General features: G+C 36.3%; 1 protein-coding gene across 2 annotated transcripts in view; it reads right to left on the bottom strand.

Annotated features, from left to right (window-relative positions):
* Positions 1–1,563: 1,563 nt before the first annotated feature.
* The window catches only part of AIMP1 (aminoacyl tRNA synthetase complex interacting multifunctional protein 1), a 19,265-nt gene continuing 4,684 nt past the window's right edge, over positions 1,564–16,144 (bottom strand). The window contains exons 5-7 of one of the 2 annotated variants that reach the window (XM_035894756.1): positions 13,988–14,199; positions 8,607–8,775; positions 1,564–1,792 (exon numbers count right to left, since the gene is read on the bottom strand). In XM_035894756.1, coding sequence (XP_035750649.1) covers positions 1,629–1,792; positions 8,607–8,775; positions 13,988–14,199 — 545 coding nt within the window. In that variant the 3' untranslated portion in view covers positions 1,564–1,628. Of the gene's footprint in view, positions 1,796–8,606; positions 8,776–13,987; positions 14,200–16,144 lie in introns of both variants that reach the window. The other variant, XM_035894745.1, reaches the window with a different exon arrangement.

The raw sequence follows: 16,144 nt of genomic DNA, 5'->3' as shown, positions 1-16,144 counted from the left end.
AAAAAAAATTGCACGTGAGTTCAAACTGTAAGGGAGCCTCTTTGCTCAATTCTTCAAGCTTTCTGAAGTTCCTCTGAATTCCAAAGTTTCTAAAAGGCTTTCCAGTGTTAAAAGCTAAGATTTATCTACTGTAAAAGTTCTCCCTTACCTTGATTCAGGATTAGTTAAACTGAGATTTTGAACTTCAAGAATTTTGTTTAATATGACATTACTGGATACGTAGTTTACAAGGCAGATAAAGTAGTTCCCACGTGCTTAACACTATTCGGCACACATAAAAGAACTAATTACTATTGCTTATTCCCAGATGCATGAAAAATTAACACAGTTTTACAGGCACATACAAAACTCATTCAAAAAAGAAAACTGTTCACCTCTTCTTTTGCGCCTGTCCCTTTTCATTTTGTATCATTGTCATTTTGTTTTCTCTACCAGTTTACTGGATGAAGTTCAAAGCCTGCAAAATTCAGAGTGGCTAAGTTTTTTATTTCAGTGGTTAAAAAAGTGCTTACTGTTTCAGTGGCACAGCGACCAGGTAATTAAATATTATATGCCAAAATATCTGAAGTATCTCTAAAGGTTCTATTTACTTAAAAGGTTTATTGTAAATTAACCTAAAATGGTTATTTTCAGCTTATTAAAAGGCAGGAATTAAACGAAGTAATTTGAGGCTATTACCACAGCAACCACAACTACTTGTACGACATTATTATTGAATAATTCTAGTTGTAAAAACTCAAGAAGCTATTTGCTTAAATCCAAAGCAACTTTCGTATAAAATGTCATTGCATAAAAATACATTAAAACAACAAAAAAAGAATTTATTTTATACCTGTTTGGGCACTGGAAATGGATTTTTTTTTTTGGTAGTAGGTGACTAGCTCTGGCAATCGATTTGCTAGAATTAAGAAGGAGTATCATTTGGAAGTAAGTATCTAGGTGGATTAGATAAAGAACTATTTTAGCAAAGTGACAGCTTTGACCTTATTGACATTTTAACAGCTTAACTGTGGGACATGAAGGTATGTCCATTTGTACATCTTCGGGGATAAAGGGCCATAGTTTAATCTTCCCCTTACAATTGTCTGCAGACTGCTGAGACAACACACCCAAGAACAAAGCTGCAGAGGTTTATAATAGATCTGAAAATGCTTGAAAGAAGAGGAGAAAAACTATTAAAAGGTGACTAGAAGAATGAAGAGGATCATGGTCTTCACTGACCAACTGCTAGACTTGCACCTCTTGAAGAGCAGTTAGCACACAAGGAACATGGCAGAAATTTTTCCTTATCAAGATGCTCTTGCTCCACAGATCCTCTAAATCTTTTAGCTGTCCAGAATATATGTTTGTCTGCTTGTAGTATTACCATGCACAAGCCTTGGCAATTAAGTCTTGAGCACTCAGTGGTTAATGACTGTTGACAACACTTAACCTCAAGGACAGTAATCATGGTGAATGAGTGAATTCTGAAAACATTGGAGGTGTAACACTTTGAGTACCTCTGGAAGAGGAGTCAAACAAAAAAGATATTAGCCATGCATTTGAGAAGGGTTATATATTCATGGTTTTTATTGTGCTTGCATTACTTTCCATTTCAACATCTGAAAAAGTTTCTAATAACAATTTATTTATTTAATTCCGCTGTTCGCCATGGTCTCTGCCCTGCAGACTCCTTTCCCTTTCACTTCAAACGGAACTCCTTTGTATGTAGCAACACACTGGTCATTGGTATGAAGATCAGGTTGGATTTGCTCCCAAATCTTCTTCTTGGGATTAAGTTCCTTCTCAGGTTCTCCTGTTTCAAAACAAAGAATAACCCAATAGTAAAGAACACAGAAGGCAGAGCAAGAGTTTTATGTATGTAGACATCTGTGAGAGCCCACACAGCAACATTGTACACACTTTTAAGGGAAAATAGCGTTACCTGCAATTCTCAAAATGAAAAATTTAATCGGAATTAGGGATTGTCTAGGAAATGTCTCCAGAGCCTCTCTCAAAATGCTGATCTTTCAGGGGAAAAAAGGTTGTAAGTAACAGACCACAAATACTATGAAAAAGAAAAAATCAAACCATTGCTAGTTGTTGGTTTACAGAATTTACTAGGCACCAAAAGGCTTCCCAAGAATTTAGATGTGGACCACAGAAATACACTACTCACCAAGGCACAGGTTCATCAGCATCTTAAGCTTATAAATTAATAAATTCTTATAAGCAATTAATATTAAGTGAATTTAGCAGGTGCCCTTACAGTTGAGAAATACTGAACTTAGACAAGAATAATCCAAAATTAGGATACTGACATAATTTTAGCCTAAGTTTCAACACGGTTCACTACTTTTGGTATTATTCAATGACACGCTCTGGTGCCTAAAATAACAGAAGCATTAGAGATCAGCTTGTATTTCAGCAATTATGGCCTCAGTCTCTATGAGTCTCAGCTTCCTGTTTCTATGTGTACACCATGATAAGCTACCTACCCCTAGAGATATTGACAGTCTAACTACATTAGAATATCTGACTATTTAAGGAACTCTAATGACAACAAAATGCATGTTTCTTCTACTAATGTTTTGAAATACTGTTAACAAACTACATAGAATAGTGAAGTATTTCAGAGTCATATTTTTCCTATTTTTCAATAGGCATGAAATGAAAAGTATAGGAACAAAACAACTAAGCTAAATAAATTCTCTTGCTGTAAAGATTTATGCTGAATAAACTGCTGCCTGCTGACATAATCTAGATAAAGCAAGAAAACCAATTCACTGTGCAATTATATTCGGTTCAAAGGTCAAGTAAATTTAATCTCTTAATTCTAATACAATGCAGATTCTCTTCAAGAAAAAAAGATATTTAATTTAAAAAGTTTTTAATCATAATGCTGTTGGGTGCTCTTGACCTCTTGTGTTTAACACAGGCAGGACAAAAAAACCCAAACACACAAGACTTGCTTTAAATATAATTCAAGCACAATTAAATGCTGAAAGGGATCCCATGCTATTTATTGTTGATACACTATATGTATTTTTACTTGCTTGCAGTGCCATATGGGCACCATTTGGCCCAAACGATTCAAGTCCTAAGTTCCAGAACAAGCAAGAATCAAAAAAACACACCCTAGTAAACAGATCCTTCCTGAGATCCTCTCACAGAAGCCAGGAGTTCCTAAAGGAAAATGAGGAGCTCTCCACATGAGCAGAATGTCAAGTACTCTCATCTTCCACTACTCAGTATCCCCAAAGGTTCAGGAAGAGAAACTATTAAGGCTACAGGGATTTTAATGTACGTGTTTCTAGTAGCTGATTGATATTCATTACTGCTTGGTGTATTCCTGACTGCGGACCAACAGGTGGTTAAATGAACTACTCTTATTCCAGCCTGCCTGATTGTTTTTCTAATTAAATGTTTTCAGTGGTTCAATCTACCTACATTCTCAATGCTTGCAAAAGTAAGTTACTTCTGCCTGCAGACAGGTCTAGCTTCTGTATCTGTAACTGTGTAAGAGAAGCAGACCAGGCCAGATTTCTCTGTCAAGCAGGCTAGCCTTGCTAGAGCAAGACTCAATAATGCAGTCGAGTTATTTCACAACCACAGTGCACATAACATGTAAAAGAAAAATCAGTAATAGCATTAATAAATTAAACATTTCGAGCTAATTGTGCATTTTCACAAAAATAAAAATCCTGCTCAGTGCTCAAGTTCATGAACAAAGACAGACTTGGATTTAGACCAAAGTGAATGCATACAAACTAATAAAATCATTAAACAGATTGTTAGATGATCCATTGTGCATTTCCTTCCCCCTCCTCAAATATAAAAAGCACGGGAATTTTTTCAGTAAGAAAAAAACCTGACTTTTATTATAAAAAACATGCTTTGGATGCTAATAAGTTTCTTTGGAATCCTCCATCAAGCTCCCTTGGGATCTGTGGTGAGCTCATATTAGATTAGCATAGGCATCAATTTTAAATACTACCAGAGCTTTACGCTGTGCATTTTCTTGTGACTTCTCATTGCATTCCTTCTTCCCAGAAAATATTCTTTAGAAGGGTTGCTATAAATAAAATAAAACTTGTAATGGTTTAATGAACTTACGACTCTTTACATAAAAAGAACCAAAAAAGAGGTTCCAAATTTTGTTAAACATGTCATTCGGTCTAGCAGTTTAAATATTGCAAAAGAAATTCTCATAATAAACAAGAAATTGCTCCACTTCATAACAGGTCAGTAACTACTGAAAGAATATATCTAAGCATAACAAGGGGCAAAAAAATGCGGTGACGTTTAGCACCACTTAGCCCACTGTGGATTACAACTGCGCAACTGAAGGAAAGCATCCATATGCCAAAGCTTTGATTAAAATAAACCTGTTAAATATAGACTACCCACTGCACTCCAGTTCTAGCACTACTTTTTAAGAGATAGTTATCAACTAAATTGCCAAGGATTCTTAGACCAGAATGATTATTTAATTATATAATTTAAATAACAGATTTGTGGTTCCTGTGGCATTTTTGCATTGAAGAATTTTCTAAAAGCATCCATTATACTGCTATTAGAAAGATCCACAGTTAGCTGTGAAAACTCCAAGAATTATTGCTGTCTTATGGCAATTACTGTATAAAAGGGTATAGTATTTACAGACATGAGATGGAAGGATTTTTCTATGGCTTATGTATTGGACCTTTTCCACTGAAGGCAGACAGAAATTTTATAAAGTTCTTGATACAAAAAACACCCAACAGATCTTGAAAATTCACGTATTGGAGGATAAAGTGGTGCTAAACTTCCCCTAAGGGCAATAACATTAAAAAGACAAACAAAAAAGAACACTCCTCCAGACAACAGCATTCTTTATCAAATCACTCCTCTATGACACTCAAGATGGTTCTAGGAAATCTCTCTAGTTTCTGCAGAAAGAAGTTCAACTGGTTTGAATCAAGACACCATTTGTTTACTTTGACTAAAATGACCATGGAAAATTAGCAAGAAACTCATGAATATTTGTATGGTGGAGAGAGTAGGCTTAAAAATAACTTGATTCCATGCTGCTTGACAGACAGCTGTGTATGTTTTAGAGTTGCTTTACTGTTGCTTCTGTTGCTTCACAGGCTTTCATACTTCAAACTAAAATAAGACCCAGCTGTCCTTTCTATTTTAATTTCAAGGACTCAAACTGAATCTTTATGCTTTACAATTACTCGTTAAAAAAAACAAACAAACAAACAACAAACTGATCAGAATATAACTGGCTACAATTAAGCACTGAAATTAAATGACATCTGACATAGCAGGGATTTTATCCTCCTAATAACAGTATCAGTGACGTGCCAGATTGCCTTTGAGGAGACAGCAGCTAGAGATTTCAAGCACATGAGATTTTAACACAAAAAAGGTGAGTAGAAGATACAGACATACAACCCCCTTAAAAATTGCAAAACAGTTTTCCAGTCTCCCAGGGAGTTTCTGTCTGTCCTGTCCCACCCCCTGCCCAGGAATAAAAGGGAAAAAAAAAAACCCAAACCAAACCCCAAACCAACAAACCACCCAGCTGTTTCAAAAGGAGAAAAAGGAAAAAAAAAACCCAAAAACCCACCCACAACCCAAACCAGAAAAAGGAATCAGGTAGGGGGGAAAGGGGGGAACCAAACCCACCAAAAGTTTTTAATCACTTGGACAAGAAGGTAACTGGCAACAATCTTAGTCTCTATCTAAAAGAAATTTTAAAAAAAGAAAAACAAACACTAAAGCAAACCAAAACCTACCAATGAACAGTACTAATAGCTTAGCTTACAAAGGCACTATGCAAGACAACTCCACAGCAAATTAAGTTACAGAAGCAGATGTCAGAATGGTTTTGTAAGTCTCTACCCATCAATGCTTTTTTCTCACTTCAAGATAATAAAATCACAAGTCTTAAAATTCTTTACAATAAGTTTTATGTAAATAGGAGATACATCACTACACTATTAAGCATTAGGTGTATTTTCAAAGTCAATGATTAGCTTCAATCTCCTACCTACCTATTTTTCTGAACGGGTATTTATGAAAAATTAGGAGACAGTTGCCGTATTTCAGACTACAGTCTATAGCCTTTGATGTATACACTTTTCAAAGGGATTGTAAAAGCCTTCATTTGGCACTTAACAGAGCTCCATGTCTTTGGCTCCCTGTCAGAAGGGAACTGATATAAAGCGTACAATACCTTGTATCACAGGCTGCAGGGTCAACTTTAGAACTAGTACAACTCTTACACCACCTTTAGCTTATTCTATGTCTTTTAAGAATCAAAATGTCAACAGAATATCTGTATACCTTAACACCTGGGAATAATTTTAAAACAAATGTTTCTAGAACTGATTTGCCTTAGGAAAGGCTGTTTGCAGCTGTGACCATGGCATTAAACAGTTTAATTAATTTGATAAAACTGACCTCATTAGTCACGTTCAAGAAAAGATATGCTGGCTAACACAGCACTACTACCAGCTCTCACATTATTTTCAAATGCCAGGTATATGAAGTTACTGGAGAAACAAGTTTGGAGTAAGGTTGTGTCTTACACAAAAACAAACAAAAAAGACCCTCCACCCCTCAAAAAAGCCACATGCCCAAGCTGACTTCTATGTCATTTTGCAGGGCTAATGCACTAGAAGGGTTTACTCTACAGCTTGATGCTCTCTCTTGCACATCCATTTCCACAGCAACAGAAAGCAATATGAGTGTATCCTTGCATGTAATGGAAATCACACATCCAACATTCCATCTATCTTTACTCACAGATACATGATAACTAGTAAAAGTTGTGAGCGAGTTTTCCTACAATTCAGTAAATGCAATTGCTGAAGCCTTTCAGATTTCAGTACAGCTTACCAATTCTGCATCTCAACTAGCAAGCTTGGCATATTTTTAATACAGAAAACTAAAAATTAAAAAAAATTCTGCAAGACTGATTTCCTTCTTAAACAAAGTATTATTTTAAAATATTTTCAATCAGCATTAAAAGACAGAAAGCTGACTTTCCTCCTGTTGCAAAGACATCTAAGACAGACCATTGCTTCCATTATCATATGCCAACCATTTAGACCATCACAGTTTCAGTCATGAGAAGTATAAAAATACCTATATATGTACAGCTATATACTTATGAAAGGTATAACGTATAAGTATGCTTAAGTGTAGAGCTTGCCAAGAGGTTCATAAATAAAAACACTGCTGTACAGCTAGAAATTGTCAGAGGTGCAATAGCTTTAAAAGGTTAGTATGTTTCTATGTAGACAACTGAAAGCTACACCATTTTCTCACATGTGAAAGCCAATATACAAGCAACAAATTCATCCTGAAGACAAATACTTTGTTGATAAATGCACACACATACAACTCCCCCCAATACAGGAAATACTGGGAGTTAGACCACTTTTTCTTAAGATAAAATGATACAGTGATCCTGAGCAGAAGACCACTGTTCACCAAGAACTCAGCGATCCACACAACAGTCGACCTGAGTAGGTCTGGGCTCATGCTGTGCTGCACAAATTCCTGGGGCACAGGATAAACCTAGCCAGCTGACTGTAACAGAGGAGTCTGCAGGCAGCTCCCACATGGTACCAGCAACTGAGCCACCTGCATGTCCTCACCTTTATGGAACACTGCAGCACCAATTCTCATGTGAACTTCCTTTCTGTTTGACAGTCGAAATTAGTAAGAAAATACAACAATAGATCAAATCACCAAAAGAGGGGAATCTTCTATGGCTAAGGTGTGCACAGCATGCTGCACATGGGTCAGGAACCTGTTTGATGCTGTACCATCTCAGGGTTCCCATCATCCGTGCAACGCAAGATTATTTATACTATTCTGTCTTTTCGGTGACAGCTCTAATAAATAGCATTTTAAATGATACTTTACAGAGTTTAAGTGCCTTTCTTACTGGAATCATAGTGGACCAGCACCTCCTGATGAAAAAAACCTTAAAACCATGATAGAGATAACAAAATAACAGTGCTAACAAAGACAGCAACAGGAGAAGCTGAATCTGACCGTATCCCTTTCAGCTTGTGAGAATAACGAACTGGCATTTGGGTAGGAGGGAAGCAAGCATTCACCAACACGCTACATCTGTGATGCGTATTTGAGTTCCCAATATGAAGGGTCAGAAATTAATTTTTGTAGGTGAGTGGGAGGTAGAGGAAGTGGGAAAATGGATGAAAATCACCTTTTGAGAAAGTTTAGATTTTATTATTTTCTTATTTATATTCTGAAAAAATTATGGATTTATTGATTTAATTAAGTGGGAAGAAGTCCCATGTCTGTCTTTGGAGATCCAAAAAGTAATTTCCTCCCAGATAAACAAAAAGCCCCAAACCCCATGGTGTTTTGAATGTTATAAGTTGCTCTCATTAATAGGAGATTTCTACCCCCTCCAATCCTCTCCATCCCTTCCTCAAAAAAAAAACAAAACACCAAACCAAACCCCACCACCAAAAAAACCCCCAACCCCCCAAAAAACCCACCACAACCCAGCGAAACCCAAAAAGTTCTGACACCTTCATTAAGGGGAAGAGCACCTGACATATCCATTTCCTCCAATTTCCCAAATACCTACTTACCAGGAAAACCTTCAAAAGTGATTCTATCCCCAGGTACTGCCCCAGGTGGAGGAGCCAGAATTTCCACTTTTTCTGGGGAGCTGGCACACATCACCATTGCTTGAGATACTACTCCTCTCATCTTTGCAGGCTTCAAGTTACAGAGTAGTATTGCCATCCGATTCTGCATCTTGGGAGGAGAAAACAGACAGATGTGAGTACATAAATGCCACATGCTTTGGGGCACTCTAATTATTTCATTATAACAAAAGAATTACACTGAAGAGACCTTAACATGGATGAGAGAAGCATACAGCAACAGAAGCACAATTTTAATGCCTGCACACCAGTAACAAGCAACATTGAAATCGCTTAAGGAGTCGGCCAGTGAATAATGGAGTAAATGCTGAATTGTGACACACATGGAAATACAAAATGTCCAATTCAGAAATCCAAAAACCAGGTGATGCATTTCACCCACATTCCACCTTTACTCATTCTAGATCACCACTTCAGTTCTCTTTCAGTACAGCACTATTAACCAAGCAATTTCCATTTAATAAGAACAATAACAAAAAAACCCCCCACTCTACAAATTAGACTAGCTCACAGATAAAAATTTCAGACTGTGTACTGGAAGCATAAACGTGTTTTACATGATTAGCTCACTTGAATCTTACATTTTATCTTACTGAACTTAAAAGCTTTAATTTTTTTTTTAAACCACTGAAAATGTCTGTCTATACTGTGCACTGCAATTTGTTAGAGCAAAACTGTAAAACCCTGTTTCTTCCTTTGTTGTTTTATTTTATTAAAATTATAATAGTAAACCAGGGGAAACATACTTTGTTAGGGGAAACTGCCACAATTTAGCCTAGAACACAAACCACACTTTCAAACTGAATAAAAATTAAACCCAGAACATTCTTAAGAGACAGACAGAAAGTGAGGAAGCCTTAATTCCCATACTCCTAATGCACATATATATATGTGCACATTTCTAGATTTCAGGCTTTCTACATTACAATATAAATTTTAAACAAAACCACAGGATTAATACTTAATAAAACTCATACGATCAAGTATTCTGAATATTGCATATTTTCCAAGTAGAACACTTTAAAAAGCAAGATATAAATCTCCAAAATGAAGCAGTCAAAATGAAAAGTTGATCTTGCGTAAGTTTCAAGGCAGCCCATTGACTGAGCATTTCTTAAGTTATAGCTATGGATATAAATCACCCAAAACACAAGAAATGGCTGTAAGATGTTGGCAGATCTATAATGCAAGTTGTAGGCATTATCTAGCACTGAATAACAATTAGTAAATAGATATACAGAACAAAAGAAACAAGATTTCTGCATTTGGTACTCAACTTTAGATTTTACAATCTGGAGAAAATTTTCTAGATTTCAGAGCATTTTTTTTTTATTACAGATTATACAATTGACAAAACCAGACTGCCTTAGTACAGAAATGGAGATCATCATCTTCATCAAACTAACAGGAAAGAAAACTAAAGTAGCATCATATCATTCCTTTCTCCCCAATCACAGTCAGCCAAATGTTTACATATATTGCATGAGATTTCTGTATAAATTGCTTACTATGACAAAATTAGTAAGTATTTATCAACATTTCAAACATACACATCATCCCATCACTTTTACTAGGAAGTATCTTCAAACGCCTTTGAAAAACTGCTCCAATACTAAGATATGTGCATTGATTTCACAAATAAATGGTAAGAAAACCCACAAGGTTAAATAAATATTTTTATAAACCAAAAAGAAAAGCCCACCCCAAGATGGTCATCCAAAACCAGAACACTGCTATTTCAAGGTTGGGTTTTTTTTTTTCCTTTTTATTATAGGTGGCTCAACTTTTAAACTGTCTTCAGATAAATGACAGTTCCCCAAGTATAGAGGGAAAAAGAAACTAGACCTAAATAAATGCTTCCCAACAATGCAGAAGTTTTTAGTTGTGGGTTTTGTGGTTTTTGGTTTTGTGTGTGTTTTGGTTTTTTTTTTAAACTGGTTGTGCTAATTTTTATAGAAGGGACTTACTCTAAGGTTTCCAGAAAACATGGCTTCAATTACAGTAGTAAACCCCTCTGTATTCATGCCTACTTAGTCCCCCTCCCCCAAATAATTGTTTATGAAGCATCAAGGAACTCAATGTTGGGGTATCATTCTAGCTGTATTGCTCTTATGAGATCTTTTTACAGTAAATGATAAATAAAACCCTGAAATATATCAGCTACAAAGAGTCAGATCCACTAATTCTACTGATGGCTACTCTCTGTAATCCCATAAATTAGAGGAAAAAAAGAAACACATCTAGTTTTTCAAAAGTAACTGTAAATATAAATGGGGGGGGAGTGGGGCTCCTGACAGAAAGATAAGATTGGGCAGAAATAAAATAAAAAAAAATAAAGGGGGAGGGGAAGAAGCCTGACTCCTGTTCCCAGTACATGAAAAGTTCTATCAGAAATACAGAGTGTTACTGAAAAGCAGCTGAAGGTGACACAGATAGACAGTAAGGGTATGTTTCCTTCTGGATATGTGTTATTACCCAGTAAAGCAAATTCTCATTAAAAATAGCACAAATCTCTACACTTAAAAGGACAAACAGAAGCAAGTCTAGGTCTACAGGGAACAGATAAGGCTTTGGCATCTCAGGAGGTGTTTGATACATAAATGAACTGAGAATAAGCAAAGGAAATTCAAATGTTATCTCCTTGAAAGAGTAACAAGCTTTACTGGCCTTCCAAAGAGCCAGTCTTTTATTTCAGAAATCCAGGAACTTCAAAACTGACAACCCAACTAATGAGAAACTGATTTAGTTTCAGTTGTTGCAGTTTCTATGGTTGGACACATAGCAACTTCACATTCAGAATAAAACAATGCATTTTCCCAAATGCTGGTAGAATGAAACCAGGTGAGGGGGGGGATGAGGTGGAAGAAATTAAGCAAACAAACTAAAACACAGAAAAGTTAATCCTGAAGTTTACCATACAGAAAAATCAAGACCTTATCCTTGAAACACAAATGTTTAACTGATCTTTTTCTTAGGTAATCCTTGAAGTTACCTATATAACCAATTATCAACTAACTACCCCTCTATATCTCAAAGTCAGATACTGTGACAGACTGCAATGGCTAGTGAGTATGAGTCAAAACCAACAAGAGTTGCAGTGCCACCAGCAACAAAAAGCCCTCCTCAATTTATTACATGCTTGTCTGGATCATAAGTCTGCCAGCAAACATAATTTACAAGTCACAAGCTTGGTTACATAGATAATTGTTTCATGTCTGAAAAGAAACACAGCAGCATTAATATACCCTTAAGGTGTAATGCTACAAAAGCAGAGGAAAAAAATGGTTTGCTTTAAGAAAGGTGTCCTGTATTACACGGAATGTGTCAGGAAGTTTACAGTCATGTGGCAGTCACTGTTCTTTATGATTTATAGAAACGTGTTCTCCCTGCAGACTAGACAAAGAAAATCAGAAGATCGAGAGTATGTATACAGAATATAATCACCATTCTATCTAAGAATAAGAAATATGAATTCCAGTACCATTTGCTAATTCCTGGGCGGACAACACTAACCCTTAAACAATGATCTAAAAAAAGATGAAGCCATCTAAGTAGAATGAAAAAGTTACGGCTATAAAAATGAGTCTATATAGTTCATAAGAGATACAGCTATAATGCATCCTCTCACAAAGAATGGTTGAAGGATAGTGTTTCTGGAGGCTGATGGTGGCCTCTCTTCTTCTTGCTAAGTTTAAGATACATGCTCTGCATTGTTGTCCTTCACTTCTGATCACTGACATGAGGATCTCCTAGGTTAAAGGGGATTTCAGGAGGTAATAAAAGCGGCACTTGAGAATTGTCTGAATTTCCAGAATGACTGCCTGAGACAGGTATTGATGCTACGAGCACACAGAGATCCACTTCAAAAAGCCAAATACAGTAGCAGAAAAGCTGTCAATTCCTGATGACATTTCAAAGTGTTCTCCAGTTGTCCCCAGCTGCTATTGAAAGAGCTCAGCATTGGCATGGTCCACCTTAAGCTTTAGAACCATATATCCCTGTTACTGGTGACACATGTATCTATCTATACACAACACTTGAGGGTGCAACTTCTGACTTGGCTTCACCACCGTCAGTGGTGCACAAAAACACGATGTACCACATATAAAGTGGGCATGCAAGAAGTTTTCACACCCACAAATAACTTGCACTGCATACTGAAATGTTAATGAAGATGCACATCATCCTTCCTAACCAAAAGTAAAATCAGATGATACAAATTCTAGAGCCTCAAACACTGCTAAATCACCACAAACACTGCAACCATACATAGAAAGGCTTCCATGATGTTTTTTCTACACACTTTCTTGAGAGCTGATGACTAAAACCGAGCGATTTGCATTTTTGCCCACAGCAAATCCAGTAACTGGACACTTATCAGGTGATCAGTGCACAACAGTTATTGCGTTCAGTCTTTTTTTCCAGTTCAATAACTTTCTGTATCATAAAAACAACAATCACAATTTTAATTGCTTCCTGCAAATGCAGTCTTACCATGGGGACAGGGCATGAATAGGGATTGACAAGGCATTTCAGTAAATGTAGCTTTTTCGCACAAAGATCAATTCCTTCACGACCAGTTTTGCAGTTACTCTATACAACATAGCTTTAATTGCCAAGCTTGCATTTGAATTTAGAAGCAGCCTTCAGTCAATTCCTCCCTTCCAGTAACCCTCTAGAAGAGTTGTTAAAGGAAAATGTAATCTTGAAGTTTCAGGTTGTTCCGAAGACATACAATAAACCATGCATGTCAAACACAGAAGTGTATCAACTAAAAAGGCCTAGAGGCAGACTATATTCCAGACAAGGAAGTAAAAATATGGATTTTGTATTCCACTGTTGTTTAAGCCACTCACTGCCAGCTAAGTTAAATTTACATGCTCTTTGCTTTACTCCATGCCAAACACTTCAGCAGGCTATAAAGAGAGACGGAAGGCAAAGGTTTCAAAAGTTCAGGTGACAGCAAAAAAAGGTATTCTGCGTTCTCTACTACATATGAGGAAACCTAAAGGAGAGTCACATCTGTTTGGTTTAGGAGTCCACTGTGTACCAATGGCATCACAGAGGAGTCAGAATAGGATCCCAGGGTAGAAGCGCTGCAAACAGAAAAGAACTGATTTGGAGTAAGGGTACTTCACCATTTTCTGGCAAATGTTGTTAGGCATTACTTCCATTTGCACTTTATTTTTATTTTCATGACTGTAAAAGTCTTCCAGCAGAATGAAAACATATCCCATAAACAAATGAACATCTTAAGATACTTTAGGAAAGGAAAAGCTATTAGTAAATAATTTTGTCAATACCTGATCCAGAGGAACATGTTTCACTAAACCACTGACAACAGTCCTTGGGCTTACTTCACCAACATCCACTTCTTCAACATACAGAGTGTCTGCATCTGGATGCTTTTCAGCAGTAATAATACAGCCAACACGAAGATCCAGACAAGAAACATCTACAGGTTTTGCATCACTACTTCCTGCAGCTGGCTGCTGTTTCTTCTCCTTCTTTTCACCTATTAAAGAAAGTTTAATTCATGAAATAAATATTAAAAAAAAAAAAGCATAAATTATATATACATATTACTATTGCAAGGGAAAAGCAAGCTACAATCTCAGAATTAAGTGTAAATCCAGTGTAAAACACAAAGAGTCAAGAGGTAGCACCTCTATTTCTAGTTTCCGGTGGAGTATCATCATACACCCCCCAATTTAGATTGTTACTAATAATAATTACCACCTTAGGACAGAGGTGTTTTATTGTTTGTAAAGTGAAATCATCCTGAACTTTAAGTGTAGCTAACATGTATGTAAGTGACAAGGGTTTATTGTCACCCATACATACTCTATAGTATAAAACAGCAGTGAAGCAACACTCCCAATACACAGCTGCTTATTTAGATATTCTTTTCAAGATGAGCAAGTTATATTCAGTTTGTATATAAGACTGCCCTGTTTAAAAGACAGTCAAGATTTGTTTAACAACTATAATCTCTGAGGGATTAAGAAATGTCCGAGAAGTGCTTACTTAAAATAAGCATATTCTGTTTTTCATCCCAGATAGCTTATGTATGACTGTAAACTAAACTCCCTTCTTTAGGGAGCAAAAAAGGAAAAGCAGACACAGCACGCAATTTGATTGATTTATCATTGCTCTAGTACAGGGCTGAAGTTAAATAATACATTCAGTAATAAAAAAGCAGTATTTTTTTTTAACATAAGCAACAGCTCTTCAAAAATATTTCAGTTCATATATGACAAATAAAGAGCTCTAGTGTTTCTGACTGGGTTTTATTAATCTAATTGTAAAATTACCAAATACTCAGCAAAATACCTTGCAAGTGATAGTAGCATAACATAATGCTAAAGGAATGGTGCTAAATCTTCTAAGTATGCTGCTTTTTTTCCCCCCCTCCTGGAAAATTCTTACAGGCAGTGAAGATTCCATCAGAATTGGTCAGATATACCCATGTCAGCACTGGTGAAATTGTATGGGTAAGAGGAAGTACTGGCTAAAGGACATAACGCAGATAGCATAAACTGTTTTTGGCATCAGGGAGAACATGTAGAAGAAAGGTGTGTAGGTTTCCTAACACCTTTTCCTCCTGTTTTTCTTTTAGCTGTCTGTATTGACTTCTGTTTAACAAACTCTCTCAACAGAAAAAAGATACAACTGTTACACTTGCACAAAAGTACAGGTGTCTATCTTGTAACTTAAACTCATTTTACAACCATTCTCTTTTGCAAATTATTACTAATTTGCTATGAATTGATTTCTACAGCTTTTCAGAGTTTGGATATTATGCTGACAGGCCACTCTATCTCTGATTTTTCTGGCGAGCTGTACGAAGGCTTATATTTTTTGGTGTACTGACTGCAGCCTTTGACACGTCAATATTCCACAGAACTGTAAACGTAAAAGCAGAAGCCACATGTCATATCAGGCAATTAACTGTTTTCTTCAAGTATTCAGTAGCTATAGAGCAAGTATTCAGTTGATAAGGAAAAATAAAACTTTCTTGTATTGTATTTCCCCTCATCTTGGATAAGTAGCTTAAATTCAGAAAGCAATCTACTTGACTTTTTGCTTCCAGTCACTGCATTTGGAAAAAGGTGAAATATAGCATGAACATTAAATAGAAGACCTGAACAGGCTATTTCTGTGCAGTTCAACATCTATCATAGGTATAGAATTTAACAATCGAAGTAACCAGAATGTAAAATTGGTTTTCACTTTTGAAATCGACAAAATTATGAGGTATCTCAAATCCCCTTGCTTTCTGTCATTCCCATTCTTAGTTCCACTTCTTGCAAACTTCCATCTGTAAGGTTTCTCTGGATATTGATTCTGGGCTGACTCCGACACTGGCCAGAGGAGTGCAGTTCTATCCTTAAACTGTGGCATTGAAATGGATATTTTCTGTGCATCTGTATGTATGCTGTGTACAGATATGTTTTGCT

This window comes from Egretta garzetta, unplaced genomic scaffold (genome assembly GCF_000687185.1).
Source record: "Egretta garzetta isolate BGI_Z169 unplaced genomic scaffold, ASM68718v1 scaffold620, whole genome shotgun sequence".
In the NCBI taxonomy this organism is placed as follows: domain Eukaryota; kingdom Metazoa; phylum Chordata; class Aves; order Pelecaniformes; family Ardeidae; genus Egretta; species Egretta garzetta.
The sequence above is the reverse complement of the archived record's forward strand: the minus strand, read 5'-3'. Positions and strand labels throughout refer to the sequence as shown.